Below are 25,058 nucleotides of genomic sequence, written 5' to 3'. Positions count from 1 at the left end.
CTCCCGTTCCACCACATCACCATGAGAATCTCCCGTTCCACCTCATGATGAGAATCTCCCGTTCCACCTCATCATGATGAGAATCTCCCGTTCCACCTCATCATGATGAGAATCTCCCGTTCCACCTCATCATGATGAGAATCTCCCGTTCCACCTCATCATGATGAGAATCTCCCGTTCCACCTCATCATGATGAGAATCTCCCGTTCCACCTCATCATGATGAGAATCTCCCGTTCCACCTCATCACCATGAGAATCTCCCGTTCCACCTCATCACCATGAGAATCTCCCGTTCCACCTCATCATGATGAGAATCTCCCGTTCCACCTCATCATGATGAGAATCTCCCGTTCCACCTCATCATGATGAGAATCTCCCGTTCCACCTCATCATGATGAGAATCTCCCGTTCCACCTCATCATGATGAGAATCTCCCGTTCCACCTCATCACCATGAGAACCTCCCGTTCCACCTCATCATGATGAGAATCTCCCGTTCCACCACATCCCGAAGCTGCTCTGCTGGATGTAGATCTGGTGACTGTGGAGCCGTTGGAGGACAGTGAACTCATCGTCATGGTGGAGATGATGTGAGCTTTGTGAAATGGTGCATCATCCTGCTGGAAGTTTCCATCAGAAGATGCTACACTGTGCTCATAAAGGGATGGACATGGTCAGCAGCAGGACTCAGATCCTGACGGCAGGAGGGATCCATGTTGTCATGATGTTTCCAGCAGATTCTGATCCTACCATGTGAATGTGGAGCTGAACTGGAGACTCATCAGACCAGCAACGTTTCTCCATCTTCTATTGTCCAGTTCTGGTGAGTCTGTGTGAATTGTAGCCTCAGTTTCCTGTTCTTACTGACAGGAGGGAACCCGCTGTGGTCTTCTGCTGCTGGAGACCATCTGCTAACAGGCTGGACTGGTTGGACATCATCTCCAACCAGTCTGACCATTCTCCTCTGACCTCTGACATCAACATCTGGATGTTTTCTCTTCTTCAGACCTTCTCTGGAAACTCTGGAGATGGTTGTGTGTGAAGATCCCAGTAAATACTCAGACCAACAAGCTGAAATCTCCTTTCTTCCTCATCCTGGTTTTCAGCTGGAACCTCATCGTGTCTACATCATCAGATGTGTTGAGTTGCTGCCAGGATCCTAAACTCTTCTCCAGGTTTTGTCTCTTCAGCAGCTGTTAGATGTTTTTACATACATCTCCATACAGACCTCAAACTGCTTCCAGCGTGTCATTGTCTGTGTTGTTTTTTTAGCTTCCATATTCGCTCAGACGGAGTGTGTTGGTGTGTGTGTGGCTGATGATCTGACACAGATACGTCCTGTTTCTCTGACCTGCTGTGGACAGAATAATAAACTCTGACACATGAAGAAATCCTCCTCCTCAGTTTGTCACTTCCACTTTGTGTGTAACAACGTCTCCAAACGCAACACGCTCGATCGAAGGCGGCGGCTTCTCGGGGTCTTTCCTTCCTTCAGATGGACGGGGAAGTCTGGGATTAAGGGGTGATGCGAGGGGAAGGCGGGTCGGGATGAAGGTGAAGACATGATTCTGCTGAGGTTCTCTGACCTGCTCAGCTTTCATCTGCTGGGACTGTAATCTATCTGATCTGATGGATTATTTCAGATTAAAACTGGTTTTTGGCTTCAAGGACGCGGAAAGGTGGCGGAGTAATCGGCTACCTCGCTGGGACTTTATGAGTCGCATGAAGTAGCCAATGATGATCCTCAGTAAGACCTCTTTAAACCAGGATTAAGCTGTTTTCTGCAGCAGCTGTGGCGCCGCGTCTCGTTGTCATAACAACCGATAAACCGGCATCGGGGGGCGACGGGCCTCGACAAGACGGCGGCTGTTTTACATCACATATCAGGCGTAGGTCTGGGCGATTAATCAGATTGTAATCTCAGTACGATCTGGGTTTCCAACGATGATAAAGATAAAAGGGTGTGATTATTTTTCTCTCTGCAGTTTCCTCTCCTGCTGTCTTCAGCTGCTAATCGAGCGTCTCTGGCGTTGCAGCGCTGTGCTGTAAACTCCTCCCACAGCCACTTTGCTTTCATTCAGACACTGTTGCCAACTTGGAGACTTTCTTGCTAAATCTGGAGACTGTTTTTGTTAAAAGCGACAAATCTAGCAGCTTTTACTGGAGTTATTAGAGACTTTTCTGGTGTTTTGGCGACTGACTTGAAGGCACATATTGTTCTGCAGTTACTGTAAGGAAGGAGCAGCGGGAGCCTCTCCCGTCCTAAAGCACTCCCAGGCGGCCAGTCTCAGTCGGCTCCGGCTGCAGGTCAATGTAGAATAACTGCAGTAGGTTGTGGAAGTTCACCTAAACATAGTTTATACCATTGTCAGCGACAACTGGCTGCATTATTTTCCTGTACATAGTTCGGCGAGTTAAACACTGTAATGTCCCTCCGTTACGGGGCGTTACCATAGCAACGCGTTAACCAGCTGGTTCAGATCAGCCGTCTTTTAACAGGTGAATGAGAGAAACGCGCTGCAGCCTGACAGCGGTTGTTTGGTATAAAACGTACATCCAGGCCAACATAAAATAGTTTCTATATAAGCGGTAAAAGCGGATTAAACAACTCGGAACCGTCCATTAGACAATTATAATGCACGACACGGAGTCTAGAACACCACGACGCACAGCGTTGTTTATAAATACTGGATAATTGTGATAATCACCCGAATCATCCTGAGCACGCCAAAATACGTCAATTTTCACATTCCATTGGGGGGGGGGGTAGGCAAAATTTGGTGAGTTTTCGAGCATGTTCAGGCCCCCAAAAATGCAATTCATTTGATGGAAGAAGAAGAAAAAACGCTTCCATTTCAATAGGCCTTTGCACCGCCTTCTGTGCTCGGGCCTATTAATCAATATAATCATGTTAATAACTTCAATTGTTTGTTTCTCTTAATTAGGGCTGTGACGATATGCTTTTGTCCCGATTCAATTGGATTCAGATTTTTTGGGTCAATTTGATTTAAATTGAGATTCTCACAATTCTCTGATATTGATGATTTTTGTAGATTAAAAACAAAAAAAAATGTATAAAACTTTGTTTTGCTCGTCATTTTTCTTGATTTCAATTAGGAAAAAACAACACAGTAGCCAGACCATCATTCTGCTGCTATAATGCCCAAGAAAACAATTAAAATTAAAACCGCAAGCGGTGATATAGGCCCTCGCACCATGGCGCCACTCGGCATAATGCCACCGCCTCCCCTGCCAACATCCTTCCCATGCCTCTCTCAACCTAAAGTGCAGCCAGACTGCACTTCAGGCCCTTTAGGCCTTATGAAGGGTCACTTCCTGTCACCAAGGGGCGGGGCTAACTTATCATCTAATTATTGACATGCACAAATGTGAAGGATATGACTGACATCATCTGTAGCAAATTTGGTGCAGGTTGGTTCCTTTTTGTGGGAGTTATGTCAGTTTTCCTTTTCGTTGCATCACATCTGCTTTGCTGCCCCGCCTCTCCTAAACGATATCCCCTATTAAAAGAAATAGCACAACTTCTAATCACACATGCCTCTTGAGCATCCTGAATCATTTGGGTTAAAGTTAGATAAAATTCTTAGCAGGACTTCCTCAAAATGCATGGCAAAGCAAATGACAGAAATGACCCCAAAAATGACACCCTTTTCAAAATGGCCGACTTCCTGTTGGATTTAGCCCATATGTCCAAGAGACTTTTTTGAAGGTACTGGAATGGTCTACAAGTGTGCTGAATTTTATCCATGTAAGTCAATGTAGTGGGCGGGGCTGATTGATTGAAATATTGGAGGGGGCGCTATGGAGCCATTTACTATCTTCTCCACTATATTGTAATTTTATTCTATTAAGGACATAACTGTCATGACTCATGGCAAGTATGGTGAAGATCAACAATTTCATGGCTTTGTTACAGGTACTTCCTGGTTCATGATATCAGACACTTGTTGTTGCCAAGGGGTGGGGCTCGTTCATAGTCATATTATTGCATTGTATATTTTGTTCATCATGGGACTGGCATCAAATGTGTCGATTCCTGTGCTGATATGTTGTTTTATGTGGGAGTTTTAGCAATAAGTCTTTGTTAATGAGACATAAAACTTTGAGGGCCCGCCCCTCCTAAACTAAATCTTCTATTAGAAGAAATAACACAACTTTAAATCACACATGCCTCCTGAGCATCCTGTGCAAGTTGGGTGTCAGTTGGACAATATCCCTAGGAGGAGTTGTTTAAAATGCATGGCAAAGAAATGACCCCAAAAATCCAATCCAATCCAATCCAGTTTATTTATAAAGCACCGTTAAAAACAACAAAGTTGACCAAAGTGCTGTACAGAAGAAACAATAAAACATACATATTTACATCATAATTGGGACATCAGCACATTGTTAATAGTAAAACAACCCTTTAAATTAGTAAAACGCCAAAGAGAAAAAATGAGTCTTCAGACAAGACTTAAAAACAAGAAGCGATTCAGCCTGTCTAATGTACAGGGGCAGCTTATTCCACAACTTGGGACCAATAACAGAAAAAGCTCGGTCACCTCTCAGTTTACGCTTCGTCTTAGGAACCACAAGCAGAAGTTGATCTGTGGACCTCAGAGAGCGTGTAGGGGAATACCTCACCAGCAGGTCTGACAGGTAGCGAGGGGCCAGACCGTTCAGGCATTTAAAAACAAATAAAAGAATCTTAAAATCAATTCTGTAACGGACAGGGAGCCAGTGAAGGGAAGACAAAATTGGTAAAACATGGTCAGACTTTCGAGATCCAGTTAAAAGACGCGCTGCAGCGTTCTGCACCAGCTGCAGCCGTGCGAGAGAGGACTGACTGATCCCACAGTACAGGGCGTTACAATAATCAAGCCGTGTGGTTACAAAAGCATGGATCAAAATTTCAAAATCATGTCGTGAGAGTGAGGACCTTATTTTTGCAAGCTGTCTCAGGTGGAAAAAACTTGCTTTCACCACAGCACTAATTTGTTTGTCCAATTTAAGTTCCTGATCCATTTTCACACCAAGATTGCAGACAGTAGGCTTAACAAACTGTGACAAGGATCCAAGGTTAACTGAGACAGCATCACCAACACTGCTAGGTCCAAGAAGAAGAACCTCTGTTTTTTTATCATTAAAATGCAAAAAATTTGTTGACATCCAAATTTTAATTTCATCAGTGCACTTTAAGAGTTCAGTGGCACTGAAGCTTTCTTGACGTTTGAGGGGAATGTAAATTTGGCTATCATCAGCATAAAGATGAAAAGACACACCAAGCCTTTGGAGAATAGACCCCAGCGGCAACAGATACAATGAAAAAAGGAGCGGACCAAGGATTGATCCTTGTGGCACGCCACAATTCAAGGGGGCCGAGGTTGAAGCAAAGTCACCCAATCTCACACAAAAACTCCTATCTGCTAAGTAGGAACGGAACCACTCCAAGGCAGCCCCGTGAATGCCCACTGTGTTCTCGAGTCGGCACAGTAGGATTTCATGATCCACTGTGTCGAACGCAGCGGTCAGATCTAACAAAACCAGTGCAACAGTATGACCAGAGTCAGTATACATCAAAATGTCATTAAAAACTTTAAGTAGAGCAGACTCTGTGCTGTGCAAATTTTTAAAACCAGACTGAAAAACTTCAGGGATCTCATGTGCATCCAGAAATGCCTTCAATTGACAAAATACAATTTTCTCTAGTATTTTGGACAGGAATGGAAGCTTAGAAATTGGACGAAAGTTTGAAGGATCATTGTTATCAAGGCCAGACTTTTTTATTAATGGCTGAACAACAGCGTGCTTAAAGCATTTTGGCACCACTCCTTTTACCAAGCTTCCATTCACAAGATGTACAACAAAGGGTGCTATGGTTGGAAACACCTCTTTAAAGAGGCGCGGAGGAATGGAATCATCAGGTGAGCCCGCAGGCTTCATTCCACTAACAACCTTCTCCAAAGTAGAGAGAGTCACAGGCTCCAACTGAGAGAATAAGGCAGTGCATGTGACAGAGTCAGACAGACAGACAGATTGAGGGGAAATAAGAGCCCTTGTGGTTACAACCTTATTCACAAAAAAGTTCAAAAAGTTCTCACACACTTTATGTGAGGCTTCAAGGCTGTCAGATTGGGGGACATTAAGAGAAGCATTCACCAAATTAAAGAGAGCACGTGGGTTGTGCCTGTTAGCAGTAACCATATCAGAAAAATATTTTGACTTGGCTAATTTTACACATTTCTGATATCTGTGCAGACTGGCCTTTAACATTTGAAAAGAAATTTGCAACTTATCCTTTTTCCACTTGCGCTCAGCCCTCCTACACTCACGTCTCGCAGCGCGAGTGGACTCATTTAACCAAGGCTCAGATTTAGGCTTTGCCCGCCTAGCTTTTAGCGGAGCCACACTGTCCAAAATAGACACACAGAGCGAATCAAGACGAATTGCGAACTCATCAACGTCACAATCAGGGCTCAAAAAATCACTAGATAAAATGGACTGGTTAAAGGCAGTGGAGAACTGAGCCGCAGTGGACGAGTTAACGACACGACAGAGGCGCGCAGGAGCGCACGGTTTATCTGCGTTGCACAGGAAAGGCACATTAAATAAAATCGGCATATGATCTGAAAACACAGCATCACAAACTTCCAGGTCACATATTGAAAGGCCGTACGACAATACAATATCTAATGTGTGTCCGTGTTCCTGCGTAGGTCCGGAGACAGACTGCACAAGGTTAAAAGTCTCGATAAGGTCCAAAAAGTCTTTCGCCATAGGCTTATCAGTGCAGCACACATGAATATTAAAGTCACCAGCAATCAGTATGCGGTCATATTTGGGCAATATCTCTGCTAAGAAGCGTGAAAAATCACTGATAAAGTCTTTATTGTACTTGGGTGGCCTGTAAACAACAGCGCACAACACAGGAGGATCAGCGGCCAGAACAAACGCATTCATTTCAAAGCTCGACGCAGACAGATCACAAATGAACGGTGTGCATTTAAATTTGTTCTTAAAAACAGTCGCTACTCCCCCGCCACGACCTGACAATCTTGGCGTAGAAATATAGGAATAGTCGACAGGCAACAGTTCAGAGAAGGCATTTGACTCACCAACGCCGAGCCAAGTTTCAGTTACGCACAGGAAATCCAGCTCATGGCTCACAACAAAATCCTTAATGATAAATGTCTTGTTGGCCAGCGATCTGGCGTTTACCAGGGCTATCCTGGCTGGAGTCACGGTGCTAGCCTCCAAAGTAGCTCCACATGACAGCTGCTTTAGCGGCCGAAGATTCAGATGATTCACACCCCGCTGTTGAATCATCAGCGGCACCTGTTGAATCAAAATGGCACCTTTTTCAAAATGGCCGACTTCCTGTTGAATTTAGCCCATATGTCCAAGAGACTTTTTTGAAGGTACTGGCAGGTTCTCCAACTGTGCTGAATTTTATCCATGTCAATCAATGTAGTGGGCGGGGCTGATTGATTGAAATTTTGTAGGGGGCGCTATGGAGACATGCTCCATTTATTCCATAATGTTTCAATGGGGCTTAGTTCAGGGCCTTACTGTCATCAGTCATGGCAAGTATGGTGGCGGTCCCAGGTTCCATGGCTTGGTCACAGGTACTTCCTGTTTCATGGCGTTGGACCGCCATTCGCCATGTCCCGTTTAGCGTAGCGACTTGAGGTTTTTATTGTGGCATCATGAAAGGGTTTGACATGTTTTGGAGGAGTCTCAAGTGTTTGGGATCATTTGCTTAGAAGCATGATCCTCAAACGTGGAAAAAAACACTTCCTGTTGTAAGTGGGCGGAGTTTAGGTCTACACCAGCAATGGTCACATTAATCTGTTCAGGACTGATCCCTTATTAATCCCTATAAGTTTTAGGGTGATCAGATCAAAATTGACAATTTTATAGTGATTTATGATGTCACGCCGCCGCATGGAACTTCGCCATGGCGTCACGGGCACGCCGTGCAGCGTAGAGCAACGTCCTTTACCAGATCTCTTCACTGACATGTTTTGTGATGCCTGAGTGAATTTGGGCCATGTGGTGTCCACCAAGCCAGAGTTATGGGTGTGTGAGCAAAAAACAACACTTTTGACCTCCAGGGGGCGTGGCTATTTCATAATCAAAATATTGACATATAGAACTCTGTAGGAGGGGACTGCCATCATATCTAGCAAAGTTGGTGCAGAAATGTTGCTTTATGTGGGAGTTATATCCGTTTAATTTTTCATGGCGAGACATCAAACTTTGAGGCCCCGCCCCTCGTAAACTAAGTCTCCTATTAGAAGAAATAACACAACATTTAATCACACATGCCTCCTGAACATCCTGAGCAATTTGTGGCTCAGTGGGATAAAAGCTCTAGGACGAGTTCGTTAAAATGCGAGGTGCTAAAACGCCAAAATATTGACTTTGACCTAAAATGGCCGCCTTCCTGTCGACATTTCACCATGACATTAAGAGGATTTTTTGTTCGCCCTTGCATGTAGATCATGTGTATGAATTTTCATAAAGCCTAACGACATGCAGTGGCGGGGCACCTAAAATAGGTGGCGCTCTCGTTCAGTTTCGCCCAAACATTCTGGAGCACCTCAAAATATCAAATTTTTCGTATTCCCTTGGGGGGGTACGCAAAATTTGGTGAGTTTTCGAGCACGTTCAGGCCTCCAAAAAAGCACGCAAAGTGTCCGAATAAAAATAATAAACACTGCAATTACAATAGGCCTTCGCACCGCCAAGGTGCTCGGGCCTAATTAAAACCGCAAGCGGTGATATAGGCCCTCGCACCATGGCGCCGTTCGGCATAATGTCACCGCCTCCCCTGGCAACATCCTTCCCATGCCTCTCTCAATCTAAAGTGCAGCCAGACTGCACTTCAGGCCATTTAGGCCTTATGAAGGGTCACTTCCTGTCACCAAGGGGCGGGGCTAATTTATAATCTAATTATTGACATGCAGAAATGTGAAGGATATGACTGACATCTGTAGCAAATTTGGTGCAGGTTGGTTGTTTTTTGTGGGAGTTATGTCAGTTTTCCTTTTCATTGCATCACATCTGCTTTGCTGCCCCGCCTCTCCTAAATGATATCCCCTATTAAAAGAAATAGCACAACTTTTAATCACACATGCCTCTTGAGCATCCTGACTCATTTGGGTTAAAGTTAGATAAAAATCTTAGCAGGACTTCCTCAAAATGCATGGCAAAGAAAATGACAGAAATGACCCAGAAAATGGCACCTTTTTCAACATGGCCGACTTCCTGTTTGATTTAGCCCATATGTCCAAGAGACTTTTTTGAAGGTGCTGGAAGGGTCTACAAGTGTGCTGAATTTTATCCATGTCAGTCAATGTAGTGGGCGGGGCTGATTGATTGAAATATTGTAGGGGGCGCTATGGAGCCATTTACTATCTTTTCCACTATATTGTAATTTTACTCTATTAAGGACATAACTGTCATGACTCATGGCAAGTATGGTGAAGATGAAAGGTTTCATGGCTTTGTTACAGGTACTTCCTGGTTCATGATATCAGACACATGTTGTTGCCAAGGGGTGGGGCTAATTCATAGTCCCATTATTGCATTGTAGATTTTGTTCATCATGGGACTGCCATCAAATGTGTCGATTCCTGTGCTGATATGTTGTTTTATGTGGGAGTTTTAGCAATAAGTCTTTGTTTATCAGACATAAAACTTTGAGGGCCCGCCCCTCCTAAACTAAATCTTCTATTAGAAGAAATAACACAACTTTAAATCACACATGCCTCCTGAGCATCCTGTGCAAGTTGGGTGTCAGTTGGACAATATCCCTAGGAGGAGTTGTTTAAAATGTATGGCAAAGAAATGACCCCAAAAATGTCATCTTTTTCAAAATGGCCGACTTCCTGTATGATTTAGCCCATATGTCCAAGAGACTTTTTTGAAGGTACTGGCAGGTTCTCCAACTGTGCTGAATTTTATCCATGTCGGTCCATGTAGTGGGCGGGGCTGATTGATTGAAATTTTGTAGGGGGCGCTATGGAGACATGCTCCATTTATTCCATAACCTTTCAATGGGGCTTAGTTCAGGGCCTCACTGTCATCAGTCATGGCAAGTTTGGTGGTGGTCCAAGGTTCCATGGCTTGGTCACAGGTACTTCCCGTTTCATGGCGTTGGACCGCCATTCGCCATGTCCCGTTTAGCGTAGCGACTTGAGGTTTTTATTGTGGCATCATGAAAGGGTTTGACATGTTTTGGAGGAGTCTCAAGTGTTTGGGACAATTTGCTTAGAAGCATGACCCTCAAATGTGGAAAAAAACACTTCCTGTTGTAAGTGGGCGGGGCTTAGGTCTAGACCAGCAATGGTCACATTAATCTGTTCAGGACTGATCCCTTATTAATCCCTATAAGTTTTAGGGTGATCAGATCAAAATTGACAATTTTATAGTGATTTATGATGTCACGCCGCCGCATGGAACTTCGCCATGGCGTCACGGGCACGCCGTGCAGCGTAGAGTAACGTCCTTTACCAGATCTCTTCACCAACATGTTTTGTGATGCCTGAGTGAATTTGGGCCATGTGGTGTCCACCAAGCCAGAGTTATGGGTGTGTGAGCAAAAAACAACACTTTTGACCTCCAGGGGGCGTGGCTATTTCATAATCAAAATATTGACATATAGAACTCTGTAGGAGGGGACTGCCATCATATCTAGCAAATTTGGTGCAGAAATGTTGCTTTATGTGGGAGTTATATCCGTTTAATTTTTCATGGCGAGACATCAAACTTTGAGGCCCTGCCCCTCGTAAACTAAGTCTCCTATTAGAAGAAATAACACAACATTGAATCACACATGCCTCCTGAACATCCTGAGCAATTTGTGGCTCAGTGGGATAAAAGCTTTAGGACGAGTTCGTTAAAATGCGAGGTGCTAAAATGCCAAAATATTGACTTTGACCTAAAATGGCCGCCTTCCTGTCGACATTTCACCATGACATTATGAGGATTTTTTCTTCGCCCTAGCATGTAGATCATGTGTATGAATTTTCATAAAGATTAACGACATGCAGTGGCGGGGCACCTAAAATAGGTGGCGCTCTCCTTCAGTTTCGCCCAAACATTCTGGAGCACCTCAAAATATCAAATTTTTCGTATTCCCTTGGGGGGGTACGCAAAATTTGGTGAGTTTTCGAGCACGTTCAGGCCTCCAAAAAAGCACGCGAAGTGTCCGAATAAAAATAATAATAATAAGAAACGCTGCAATTACAATAGGCCTTCGCACCGCCAAGGTGCTCGGGCCTACTAATAATAAACGCTGCAATTACAATAGGCCTTCGCACCGCCAAGGTGCTCGGGCCTAAATATCTATTTTAAAAAAACCAATAGAAATGACAAATTTTATAGTGGATTAATGGATTAAAGATTTTTTTAAACAGAAGAATGTATTTTAAAATGGTGAAGAAAAAAATCCCGAATTCAGATTTTTCGATTCAATTTTCCCACCCTTACTCTTAAATATATTAAAATTATTAATTAAACAACCACTTATATTGAAATTGGGTTTTATTTGACTCATTATCAATATTTGCTCCTTTATTGTGAAAATATTTGCAACTAGAAAAGCTTTACGAGAGCGCAGACCTCCGCCAAGCATACCCAACTTCAAAGTGATCCAGAATCCAGGAACTCTTCCGGATCTCCACCAAATTGTAATCATTGGTTCCTTATGAGACCCCCAACATATCCCAAAAATTTCATCAAAAGCCATCCATAACTTTTAGAGTAATGTTGCTAACAGACAACCAAACAAACTCCGGTGAAAACATAACCTCCTTGGTGAGGTAATTAAAAGACCAAGTAAACAAAGTCCACAGAAATACGTAAAGAAAAACATCGGACCCTCGTGTCCACCCAGTGGCATGGAAACCAATAAACAGCACCTCTACTGAAAGCACACATCCCACAGATTCCAGTCATACCAGTTTAAAGTCACTGTGACCAAGATTCACTCAACCAGAGTCAACAGAATTTATGCATCACGTCTGAAAAACATTGTTACTTATTCTGTCTTACTTTTGCTGCTTTGCCTCCAGAACTTGAATCCACCGACATAAAACTGCATTCAGTAAAGCGACTACGTTTCCCACGGTGCTTCAGGAGTAGTTAGGCCGACTAAAATCACAATTTTCCGCCTGGTAACATCAATTTGATTGGACAACAACAGGTGTCAGTCATTCAGCGTCACGAACATTTCCTGCTTTGTCGGTGCTGATTGGTCACATTTATGTAAACATGATGACATCAGTGTGATTCTACCGTATCACACGATTAGAAAGAGGAGTCGGTTGTACCGATCAACCAATCAGAGCCAAAGTTGGGCGCATTACGGACACGCCCACTGCATACGATGACATGGTCAGTGGCGCGGCGTCTGCTTTGTACTTTTTATTTAAAAACCAGAATCTCTTTCGGATTGCCACCAAAATTTCATCATTTGTTCCTCGTGACACCCCCCAACATATCCCGAAGATTTCACCAAAATCCATCCATAACTTTTTGAGTAATGTTCAAGTGGCAACCTCCGGCGGTTAAAAGTGAAGCCGATGCAGAAGTGCATAAAACTGCAGTTCCCCCTTCATCCACTAGGGGCTGCAAAACAGAGTAAATCCCCATAGACTCCCATGTTAAAAAGACCAACTTCACAGCAGAAATAAACATGTTTACAGCCTGGTTCAAAAATCTATTTTAGGTTTAATAGGTCAGGTTTACCTTCATGACAACTGTGGAAGGAGTGAATTTTTTCTCTAACTCGGCCGTTTAAAAGTAATTTAATCTCTTTAATCAAGTTCGTCATATTTAGGGGCGTGTCGTTGTGATTGACAGCTACCGGATCTCCCGTTTCAAGTAATAAGAATGTAGAACTGCAGTTTTTAGCCGGTTAACAACGTGATTTAGCTTTAGCCTGCTTACCACCGTTAGCTGGTTAGCCCGTTATCTCCGGGTTAGCTCGGTTAGCTCTTAGCTACAGAAAGCTCAGAGTTTGCTCGATGTCAATCATCCACCATGACGCTCACAGCCCCCCTCTCAGCTCCACTTCTTTGCCCATATTTGTATTTTCCAGCGAGACGACACGCATGCCCCTGCCAAGATGGTGATGGTAGGAACCGCCCACCGAGCTTCAATTCAGCTCTTCAGAAACCTACGGGTGACGTCACGGAGGCTCCGCCCATCTTTTATATACAGTTTATGGTAATGTTGCTAACAGACAAACTGATGAAAAAAATAACCTCCTTGGCAGAGGTAACAAAGAGTTTCAGTTTCCCATGATGGCTAAAAATAAAATTATACTTAAATAATAGATAATTAGCCCTGCGATGGACTGGCGAGCTGTCCAGGGTGTACCCTGCCTGTCGCCCAAAGCCAGCTGGGATAGGCTCCAGCTTCCCCGCGACCCTGAATTGGAATAAGCGGTTCAGAAAACGAATGAATGAATGAATGAATAATTGATAATTAATGGTGATATTGATTTGAGGTCATATCGCCCAGCCCGAGATTGTTGCCTACATTTACCTGTCCTTTATTGAGTTTGGAGCGATATCTGGCAGTTTTAAGCTGCTACAGAGTTTACAGGCGAGTGTCGTCCAGTGGTGAATAAAAACAACTGAATTTGGTTTCAACTTGGTAAGAGATGCTGATTTTTTAGGAATGTTCAACAAAATTTGTTAAAAGGAACAAATAAAGAAAAAAAAACCCTAGACTTTTCGTGCCATTTTTTTTTACGAGTTAGGTCTCAAAATGTTTTAAAATATTGATTAAAAATTATAATTACTGCAGAAATTCTTGCTGAAGCTGAAACTAAAATAGAAATAAAAGTTGGGAAAAATGTAGGTAAAGATTAATCCTGGTTTTAATTACGGAGATTTATCCGTTTCTCTTTAAACTTCTGGTGAACACGGGAAACTCTGCAGCTCTGCTGAACTGGCGTTACATAAATAAACTGAACTGAAACTGGGCTGAACTGGACTGGATCTTCTGTTGACCTCATTATTTGCTCCACCAGTTGTTGTTGCCATTAAACAACCTGTCTGTTTTTTGTTTTTGTTGACTATCCGGCACATGATGCTTTCTCCAAACTAAAAACCCGAGCAGTTTCCTGGGTTTTAGGACGAGTTTAAGACCTTTAAAAGCTTGTTTACGTGAACAAACTGGATCTACTGGAGGAGCTGCTGGTTTTTCCTCTCGTTGCTGGGCAGTTTTCTCTCTTTCACACCTTCATAAACTCCATCCTGAACCACCTCCTTCCTCCCGTCACCCCTCTCTCTGTGCCCTCCTGTTTCTCAGCTCCTCTTCAACCGCCTCTCTGTTCCTCCTCCCCTCCTCCTCCTCCTCCTCCTCGCTTTTCTCCCACGCAGCCCTGAACAGAGGCCTCAGTGTGGCGGCTGAGTGGTGGCACGGCGGGAGGGGGGGAGCCGGCTGAAAGCAGGGGAGGAGGAGAGCAAAAGGCTGCAACAAAAGCCTTGTTTGGAGGTGTGTTTGTGGGCCGTCGTGGTCCTCCTGGGAGCGTTTAACTGCAGCGTTGGCGACTGTTTTCCTGGCCCAACCCTCCAGACGCTGCTGCTCGTGACCCGTGTTGGGCACCAGGACCGTATCCGTCTCGGCACTGGTTCTTTTATTTACTGTCTCGTATGATTAGGTTTAAAAACCTCCTTGCAAGATTCCTCCAGCATCTCTGCAGCCACCAGCTGCAACACGTCTTAAATTTAGATTCACCTCAAGCCTTCGGAGTGGCGTTAAAACCCACAGGAACGCCAGTAAAAAGGAAAACAGACCCAGTATTTTACTGGTTTCTGGTGAGATTCTGGTGGTCTCCTGATGGAGGCCAGCGATACTGCTTGCTGGGAGGAACGCTAGCACTTTCTCACAACCAAACACAGCCATCATTTCACCTCCTCAGAGGACGGAGACCTTAAATCTGTAAAGCAGAATTCTTGGTTGGTCGTCTGATGACATCTGATGGTGGCGGTCTCCACATGGATGCCACGATGTCCTGAAATCATCGGCGGTGAAAGTAGACAAATACCTAATGGTGTTTATGTTGTGACAGAGCTGAACGCCTGCTTGGCATCTTTTTTAAGGGAATTTTATTTTTCTTTTGTCGCCTGTAAAATAAAAGAAGTGAATCTTCACAACTAGCTTCATCGTCTTCGTCTCAGAAAGACACCACACAACTGTCAGAAATAAGAAATGCATTCCTGCGTTCTATACCAATGGTTTGAGTCAAGAATCGAGGGACGGTCCCTAAATTTCCCTCAAATTCATCTGGAATAGTAGAAAATGTAAAAGTTATCTCCTCTAAAAGGAAGACCACATTTCTTTTTGCAAAAACCAAAAGAAAGAAGCTCAGTTCATCGACTAAAGTAATGTCTGATCAGGAATCGACCTGCAGTATTACCTGGTTTCCAGGTGTTACCAGGTAAATATCTCAGGAAGCCATCGGCCGATGATGATGATGATGGACCACAGACCATATATGAAAGATGGATGGAGCCTCTGGTGGTTAAAAGTGAATCCTATGCGGAAGTGTATAAAACTGCAGTTCCCCCTTCATCCACTAGAGGCTGCAAAACAGAGCAAATCCCCATAGACTCCCATGTTAAAAAGACCAACTTCACAGCAGAAATAACTCACCCGTTTAAAAGTAATTTAATCTTGAAGTTCGGCATATTTAGGGGCGTGTCCTTTTGATTGACAGGTACCAATCTTCCGCTTCAAGTAAGAAGAACGTAGAACCGCGGTTTTTAGCCAGTTAACAACGTGACTTAGCTTTAGCCCGCTTACCTCCGTTAGCTGGTTTGCTCCTGTTATCTCCAGGTTAGCTCGGTTAGCTCTTAGCTACAGAAAGCTTGGAGTTCGCTCGATGTCAATCATCCACCATGACGCTCACAGCCCCCCTCTCAGCTCCACCTCTTTGCCCATATTTGTATTTTCCGGGCGAGACGACACGCATGATGCTGCCAAGATGGCGATGGTAGGAACCGCCCACCAAGCTTCAATTCTACTCTTCAGAAACCTGCAGGTGACGTCATGGAGGCTCCGCCCATCTTTTTATATACAGTCCATGTGATGGATACATCTATTAGTGGTCAGAATCAGGAGAATCCAGGGAAAGGCACCACGAGGGTCCAGAAAGGCGTGAAACCCAACATAGTTTATGGTAGTTAGAGAGAATACTTCATAATAAACCCCCTTCATCTCCATGGCAACTAGCAGGACCTTCAGGATTCCTGTCAAACAGGCAGAGTCCGATGAGACACATGAGCAGAGTATTTTCATAGAAAGTAAGACATGATGTGTGATTGCAGATGCTAGATTCCAGAGTTTCCGTCCCACCATGACGAGACAGACATCTCTGTAACCAGAAGACGCTGCTGTCATGTGACGCCTTGTTTGTGTGGAGAAATGACCAGAAGCTTCAGGGTGGACAGGAGTGATCTGTTACATTTCCATATAACTGTCCGGGTTTGGATGCCTCGGCTTGGTGGCGTATTTCAGCCGAGTTTCTCCTCGTCATGTTGCTATGCTACATGTTAGCATTGTGTCTGTATCTACTGTATTGCATGTGTCTCATGCCAGTTAGTCTCTCTAGTCTCCATGCTGCACAGTCTAAGAGGACCTATTTTTCCAGAAAAGGAATTTGTGTCTTATTCCTATAAAAGTAACATTTCAGTCCAGTTTAACAGTTTTTCTTTCTTTTGATGTTTTACCATTAAAAATAACTCAGTAAGTTGGTGTGTGTGTGTTTTTAGTCAAACATCGACCTCTTGTGTGTCCCTGCTGGTCCACAGTGACATGTCAGGGTTCAGGTTTCCGATACGGTCAGGAATTTCTTTGGGATGTTTAACATCAGGCTTGGGAACGCGCACGTGTGGATCTTGGCCAATTTCCCTGTGAACAGCCGGTCTTTGTGGACACAGGAAGTACGGTGCTGGTTGCAGGGTTTTCCAGACCGGGCTGTTCCCAGGACTCTGCCAGCAGAGTTGCATGTAGATGCTCCTCTGATTGCTTTTTAATCTGAATAAAACCAAACTAAAACATCTTCAGTTTGCTGCGGCGGATTAGTTTTGGTGTTAAATGTGACCCTGAACTCTCCGTGCAGGAAGCCGGCCGACGGTCCAGTACGTGTCCTCGCTGTCGGAGCTGCCTCAGGCGCTGCAGCCCTACTACACCCAAGGCTACGTCCTCGCCGCCCTGCACCCCATCATCCTGTCTGTGGGCCGGACCCGCTCGCTGCCCTTCAGCCTGCTCTACCGGGCCATCCTGGCCCGTCCCAGACCCAGGTAGGCCAGTCCTGACCCCCCAGCCACCCGTGACTGAACTGAGGTTATAAAACGCAGCTCATCGCTCGCCGCCGCGCTGTCTAGTAAGCAGATGAAAGATAGATGAGGTCAGCTACATATTTAATGGAAATCCCTGATGGGGGTCTGACCTGAAATGGGGGGGGGTTCTGGTTTGACTTGTTTGTGATGATTTCTATTGGCTAGAAATCCACCCAACAACAAGCGTCCCCCAGCAGCCAATCAGGATGAAGTCTGCCTGATATCAGGCATCAGATTGGCTGAAATCCTGCACCTAAGATTAATCATTGTACCTTTGAGATGATGATGATGAAGTAGAGAAGGATCAGAACAGCCTGTAGACTCAGGACCAGGGGTCCAAAGGGACCCGGGAGACCTGGTCTGAGCGTACTAGACATCCCAAACCCTCCAATTACATTCAGAATCCACCTGAGAGGCGGTCGGACATGATAGAGGAGGTCTGCAAAGTGACGTAATGTGGAAAACCAAACCAAGTCTCATCTAGAACCAACTGGTTTTAATGCCTGCTCTGAACTAGCAATGGAACTGCTTCAGACATGACGGGGTGAAAATGACTTAAACCACCACCAAGAGTCTGAACCAAGTGAAGATTTTCATGGTTCAGTCCAATCTGCAGGACTTCTGACCTGCATCACAAGACTCCACACAGACAATACAAAGACTGGTGAAGAACCACCACAAAGAGATCCAAAACATGACTAAACAACGCCACCAGAGGGGCTTTCACACACTTATTGTTCTGGTTCTGGCACCAGTTCCGCTCTCAGGCCTCAGAACCACGGTGTTTTCTGGCAAACTGGCCTGCATTCACACCAGTTTCACCAGAACCAAAGTCAGAGAACTTTGTCCTGTTGATGGTCACATCGTCAGACTCCATTATAACCTACAGTTCCTAAAATAAACAAAATATTCTGAGATGTTTGGATGTCAACACAAACATTTACAGCAGGAGTGACTAGCTCCAGTCCTCTGGGGCCACCCTGCGGGTTTTCCAATATCCCGGTTCCAACACACTAAAACGGTCAGTGTGTAGAACTTCAATGCCTGTTGGGTCCCATTAATGTGAGCTAGGTGTGTCAGAAAAGGGTTACATCGAAAACATGCAGGTCTGACTTTGGACACCCCGATTTACAGCGTTTACCTGCAAAAACAGCGTGCAATACTGACCATATAGCCGTCGTCCAATCATGTGACTCTGTTTTATGACCTCACAGTTCACAATGCAGAAAATATTTTTTTGCTGCCGAATCGGAACCGACTTTCCAGGTTCTAAAACAACTTTTTAAAACTCTAAAAGGGATTCAAACAGAAAGAAATGAAACCAGGACAAGAAAAAAACAGACTAAACAAATTAACTCTATCCAGAACCAGAGTAAATGAAGCCACAACCATAAAAACCAGAACAAACGAAGCCATGATGAAATAAAAAAAACAGAACAAGATTTAAAATGAGCACGAAGACAACCAGGATCAATCCAACACTGAATCAGACCACAAAGAGAATAAAAACGACACCAGCAAAACCACAAACCAGCACAAGCATAAGAGCCACATGCAGGGTTAAGAAAACCGCAGTGGTTGGTTTTTTGTGACATTTCAGGTCTTTGATTGTAGTTCGGCGGCCTGCCAAGCAGAGAGTTGACTTGCTGACATGTGAAAGGCCTCTGATGGCCTCCGAAGGCCTCCACAGTAAACCGGATTTGTTTGTTTGCAGTAACCAGACGGCGTCCATGTGTCACAGCGTGCCGGTTCTGAGGGTGGAGGAGTGGCCTCTACCCGGAGACTCTCTGACGGGCGACACCGTGCGGGCGCTCATCGACAGGGTCCGACGCCTTCACTGCAACAAAGCTGACTTTTACCCCGAAACCAGAAACTCTCCTCTCAACTGGGTCTCTGGTTCTGCAGGTCAACAGCAGCGCGCGAGGCGGCGTTCGATTCGTCGACTCCGTCCTCCAGCAGGTGAGCGGGATCACCAATGGGCGGGTACACAGTCCAAAGAGAGGTCATCGGTCCCCCCCACGCACCCCCCCCAGGACCCCGCCTGGAGACAGAGAGCTGGAGGACAACACCTACAGTCCAGGTGAGACAGTCCTGCTGTATTCTGATTGGCTGAGCTGAGAGCAGGTGGTCTGAAGGACTTGTGGTTCCGGTTCTGTTTGCTCCTCCTCCAGACTTGAGGCTGCTGGTCTTCTTTCACTCCTGGGCTCCAGGCTGCGCTCCCCTGGACTCGTTGGCCTGCCAGTATCACCAGGGGGCGCTCTCCATGCGCGTTTCCAGGAAGGGCCATGTGGTCAGCGCCCTGGAAGCTGACTGGCTGGAGCTGACTGCTGTTTATTACCGCAAAGGCTGGTCGCTGGTAGACTCCTTTGTGTACTGGGACACACCCAGAGGTTAGTCTGATGCTGCTTTTACTGACGCTCACACCAAGAAAGATTGTTTCCATGGAGATTGAACAATCAGAGAGGGTACCAGGTCCTCACTGTAACGTCTCCAACTGCTAGTTAATATCTGGTTATTTATAAACCATAAACCAGTTGGCAGACTCGTCAACAGTCTAACTGGGTACCGAACTGCAGACGGTAAACCTCCTGCAGACGGTAAGCCTCCTGCAGACGGTAAGCCTCCTGCAGACGGTAAGCCTCCTGCAGACGGTAAGCCTCCTGCGGACGGAGAACCTCCTGCGGACGGTAAGCCTCCTGCGGACGGTAAGCCTCCTGCGGACGGTAAGCCTCCTGCGGACGGAGAAACTCCTGCGGACGGTAAGCCTCCTGCGGACGGAGAACCTCCTGCGGACGGAGAACCTCCTGCGGACAGAGAACCTCCTGCGGACGGAGAAACTCCTGCGGACGGAGAAACTCCTGCGGACGGAGAAACTCCTGCGGACGGAGAAACTCCTGCGGACGGAGAAACTCCTGCGGACGGAGAACCTCCTGCGGACGGAGAAACTCCTGCGGACGGAGAAACTCCTGCGGACGGAGAAACTCCTGCGGACGGAGAACCTCCTGCGGACGGTGAACCTCCTGCGGACGGTGAACCTCCTGCGGACGGTGAACCTCCTGCGGACGGAGAACCTCCTGCGGACGGTGAACCTCCTGCGGACGGAGAACCTCCTGCGGACGGTGAACCTCCTGCGGACGGTGAACCTCCTGCGGACGGTGAACCTCCTGCGGACGGAGAAACTCCTGCGGACGGAGAAACTCCTGCGGACGGAGAACCTCCTGCGGACGGTGAACCTCCTGCGGACGGAGAAACTCCTGCGGACGGTGAACCTCCTGCGGACGGTGAACCTCCTGCGGACGGAGAACCTCCTGCGGACGGAGAACCTCCTGCGGACGGTGAACCTCCTGCGGACGGAGAAACTCCTGCGGACGGTGAACCTCCTGCGGACGGAGAAACTCCTGCGGACGGAGAACCTCCTGCGGACGGTGAACCTCCTGCGGACGGTGAACCTCCTGCGGACGGAGAAACTCCTGCGGACGGAGAAACTCCTGCGGACGGAGAACCTCCTGCGGACGGTGAACCTCCTGCGGACGGAGAACCTCCTGCGGACGGTGAACCTCCTGCGGACGGTGAACCTCCTGCGGACGGAGAAACTCCTGCGGACGGAGAACCTCCTGCGGACGGAGAACCTCCTGCGGACGGAGAACCTCCTGCGGACGGTGAACCTCCTGCGGACGGTGAAACTCCTGCGGACGGAGAAACTCCTGCGGACGGAGAACCTCCTGCGGACGGTGAACCTCCTGCGGACGGAGAAACTCCTGCGGACGGTGAACCTCCTGCGGACGGTGAACCTCCTGCGGACGGTGAACCTCCTGCGGACGGAGAACCTCCTGCGGACGGAGAACCTCCTGCGGACGGTGAACCTCCTGCGGACGGTGAACCTCCTGCGGACGGAGAACCTCCTGCGGACGGTGAAACTCCTGCGGACGGAGAAACTCCTGCGGACGGAGAACCTCCTGCGGACGGAGAACCTCCTGCGGACGGAGAACCTCCTGCGGACGGTGAACCTCCTGCGGACGGAGAAACTCCTGCGGACGGAGAAACTCCTGCGGACGGTGAACCTCCTGCGGACGGTGAACCTCCTGCGGACGGAGAACCTCCTGCGGACGGTGAACCTCCTGCGGACGGAGAACCTCCTGCGGACGGAGAAACTCCTGCGGACGGAGAAACTCCTGCGGACGGAGAAACTCCTGCGGACGGTGAACCTCCTGCGGACGGAGAAACTCCTGCGGACGGTGAACCTCCTGCGGACGGAGAACCTCCTGCGGACGGAGAACCTCCTGCGGACTGTGAACCTCTTGCGGACGGTGAACCTCTTGCAGGCGGTAAACCTGCTGCGCTTCAGGTTTCACCGCCAACGCACCGTGTCAGACATCTGTTTGTGTTTCTTCGTGTTTCAGACTGAGGTCATGAAAAACTTTCAGGACATTTTTGTCACGGTTTTGACTGCGACCCAACATTTGTTTTACGATGAGAAAGTCAGCTGCTCGGCACAGAAACAGGAAGCGGGGTCGCCAAGGTCAGGAAGACGCTCCAAATATAGATCCAGAGAGACAAAACAGGAAGTCGCTGCTGCTTGTGGAGTAAACGTGTGAATCTGCGAGCTGCAGACACGCAGATATTCCCTCGTTTTGTTCGAGTTCTGGGGGAAATGTAAGGTTTGGTTGACGTTCAGGCTGCACAACGAATCCGGGTCGATCTGAAGGTTTTCTTCCAGACGTGGACTGTTCTCTGACGCTGAACTCTGGGGACGTTTCAGCCTATTTCTACTAACTGGGTCATTATCAGCCATATCTCCTCTGCAGCAGAGCCTCTTCAATATGCATTTAAATATTATCTGATGTGGAAATAAGACAAGTTTTTGCCGCAAATGCAGTTTGTTCCACATAGTTAAAGCATCAATGAAACATTAAGATAAAAACTGGTCAAGTTTAGTTGGACATCAGTGTTTCTGCTGCCCTACACATGAAAACAATTCCATTTATGGCTTTAATTCAAATAAATGAAAGAATAAATTAAATCTGAAAAATATTTATTTTAAAGGGGTGGCTTTTTCTAAATATGATCATTTAAATCATTTTAAATATACTGAAAAGAAATTTTTTTTTTTTTTTTTTAACAATGAGTAAATTACTTTATTAATTCCAGAAGGGATATATTACCACCACTATCATTACTTGTACTAATTTACTAATTTATTTTTTTAATTATATAACAGTAAAAAAAATATTAATTTAACTTCTTAATATGTTTGTATTATTGTCTATTATATAAAGTACATTAAATTGCTTTTATGTATTAAATATGACATAATAAAAGCTTGATTTCCATTATTTCTACTTGTAGCTGCTGCTATTAATAGTGGTGAGAAAATCTAATCGCAAATCTGGATTTTTAGTTTCACAATTTAAAAAAGTTTTTTTTTTTTGTTAAAAATATCTATATTTTTCCAATTACATCAAATTAATCTGTTGTAAAATTTGTCATTTTTGTTGGTTTTATTGATCTTTTTACTTAGTCTTCTTGGGCATTATAGCAGCAGAATGATGGTTTGGCTGCTGAGTTTGTTTGTTTGTTTTTAAACTGAAATCAAGAAAAATTACGAGCAAAAAATAAGCTTCATATACTTTTTTTTTTGTTTTAAATCTACAAAATTCAGCAATATCAAACAACCTTGAGAATCACAATTTAAATCAAATCAGCACCCAAACCATCGGAATTAAATTGGGAGAAAGCATATCGTTGCAGCTCTAGTTATTAATATACTTAACATCTTAAATCTCTTAAAGTCAGCCGGACGTTTGTTGATTAGTCATCACTAAAAGGCGGAAAACTTGTTTGTTTTGACTAAATATTTGGTTTTAAAGCAGTTTTTGCTGCGTTTGTGCTGCAGGCGAGCCGGTTCCCAGGTCGCTGGAGGGATTGTTTGTGTACGAGGAGCGGAGCACCTCTTCGCCCGCCAACGACACTATCGTCGTGGAGCAGTGGACCGTCATCGAGGTCGGTAGACGTCTTGCCTCGTTGGTGACGCCACTACCTGTGATTTAACAGGTGTGTGTTGTCTCTCTGCAGGGCTCCAACGTGAAGACGGACTACGGGCCGCTGCTTCACACCCTGGCGGAGTTCGGTTGGCTGCTGACGTGCGTTCTGCCCACGCCAATCATCCGACACGACAGGTGAACCTTTCAGAGACGTTTCCATCCCGTTACACATTCCTGTCGGCTTTTCTGACCCTGCTGCCGTTTGTCATCAGCGACGGGAATCTGGCCACGAAGCAGGTGGTGTTTCTGCAGCGGCCAATCAGAAACCCAGCAGCTGGACACCTGAGGAACCAGGTGAGGCCGGTGGAGGCTGATCTGCATTGTTTTCTGTCTGTAAACTTTCCTCTTCTAGAATAAAACTCAAGAAAAAGATCTAGAACAGCTCCGTGCTTTGAATGGAGGAGCAGTCAGATGAGGAAGAGGAGGCAATTCGTCTTCATCTGCAAGGAAATTAGCTTTATGGATCTGCGCTGCTCCCTGGTGGACAAAAGCAGAACTGCAGCTGCTCAAACAACTTCACAACACGGCTGACTTCATCGTCCGATCCGACCACAATGTGATGCAAAATACAGTAAAATGATAAAATATTTGACTTTCCTGCAGGTTTTAGATGTTTCTCTGCTGCAACACGGTCATGACCTTATAGAGGCGATCCTGATCTGGAATGATCTGCCTGACTTTTCTGCTGTGAGCTTATTACATAATTTATCAATCAAACTAGAGAATTATCTTCATTCTCAGGCAGAAGAAACACTTTCAGACGTCAGATTTTAGCATCGTCTCGTCCACCACCTTGAGTCAAACTAAAAAACATCCATAAAGACAAAAACAATAAAAACTTTTAACATTTTCAGACAAACTGGTTAAAAAGGAGAATATAAACGACAAAAAGTCTAAATAAATGACAAACACCTGATGTTTTTGTTCTCTGATCTGATGGCGTTCTCTTCCTGCAGACGCTGTCGGCGACCAGTGACGTGTCCAGTCGCTCCGTCAGTCGCGCCCTCGGTGGCTCCACCCCCACAGACGACCTTTCTCCGGCTGCAGGAGGCATTGGAGGCTTCCCCGTGTTCGGAGGGCTGTACCCGAGCTCCCTGTCCCACCTGGAGGAAGGCGGCTTCGAGCAGGAGGAGGGGAAAGCGGAGGTGACCTGCATCTGAGCGCCTCGCGGCGGACTGGACGCAACTCAGCACTTTTTTATACGAAGCCATAAAGAGACGATTCGTTCAGAGGAGCCAGTGGGACGAAGCTCCGCGTTACGGTGGAAATGGACAGATCCAGGTCTGATGACGTGTGGCGCCCGGAGTAACACGTCTACAGTATTCCTCTGAGCTGATTTCACACGGTACTGTAGAAGAAGCCAAACTGCAGTGTTACATTACGAGTCATGTAGTTGTAGAAGATTTTTAAGGCGTTACGGAAACTCTTTAAAGCAAAGACAGTGCTGATATTTTTATTCCTTCTTCTCTTCGTGGTTTCTCTCCTCTCATGGAGACATCATGGACGTCTAACTTACTCCATCCAGGTCTGAGAGGTGCAGATTTTAGAAAATAAATATCAGAATTAACCCTGAAAAAAAGTCAAGCTTTTTGGGGGTGTTTTTCCATTTACGTTCATGTAAAATCTTGTTTTGTCCGTTTGTTGCTAACAT

General features: G+C 45.8%; 1 protein-coding gene across 1 annotated transcript in view; it reads left to right on the top strand.

The window, feature by feature from the left end:
- rftn2 (raftlin family member 2) overlaps positions 1 to 25,046 on the top strand; it is a gene marked incomplete at its 5' end in the record, with an annotated part of 30,976 nt that extends 5,930 nt beyond the window's left edge. The window contains 8 exons of the mRNA XM_079254069.1: positions 17,147 to 17,327; positions 19,081 to 19,189; positions 19,272 to 19,446; positions 19,538 to 19,756; positions 23,260 to 23,366; positions 23,439 to 23,542; positions 23,620 to 23,701; positions 24,364 to 25,046. Of these exons, the coding sequence (XP_079110195.1) occupies positions 17,147 to 17,327; positions 19,081 to 19,189; positions 19,272 to 19,446; positions 19,538 to 19,756; positions 23,260 to 23,366; positions 23,439 to 23,542; positions 23,620 to 23,701; positions 24,364 to 24,567 (1,181 nt within the window). The 3' untranslated portion in view covers positions 24,568 to 25,046. The remainder of the gene's footprint in view (positions 1 to 17,146; positions 17,328 to 19,080; positions 19,190 to 19,271; positions 19,447 to 19,537; positions 19,757 to 23,259; positions 23,367 to 23,438; positions 23,543 to 23,619; positions 23,702 to 24,363) is intronic.
- Positions 25,047 to 25,058: the final 12 nt, after the last annotated feature.

This window comes from Telmatherina bonti (assembly GCF_933228915.1).
Source record: "Telmatherina bonti genome assembly, chromosome: 15".
Lineage (NCBI taxonomy): Eukaryota > Metazoa > Chordata > Actinopteri > Atheriniformes > Telmatherinidae > Telmatherina > Telmatherina bonti.
This window is presented reverse-complemented; position numbering and strand designations above follow the sequence as displayed.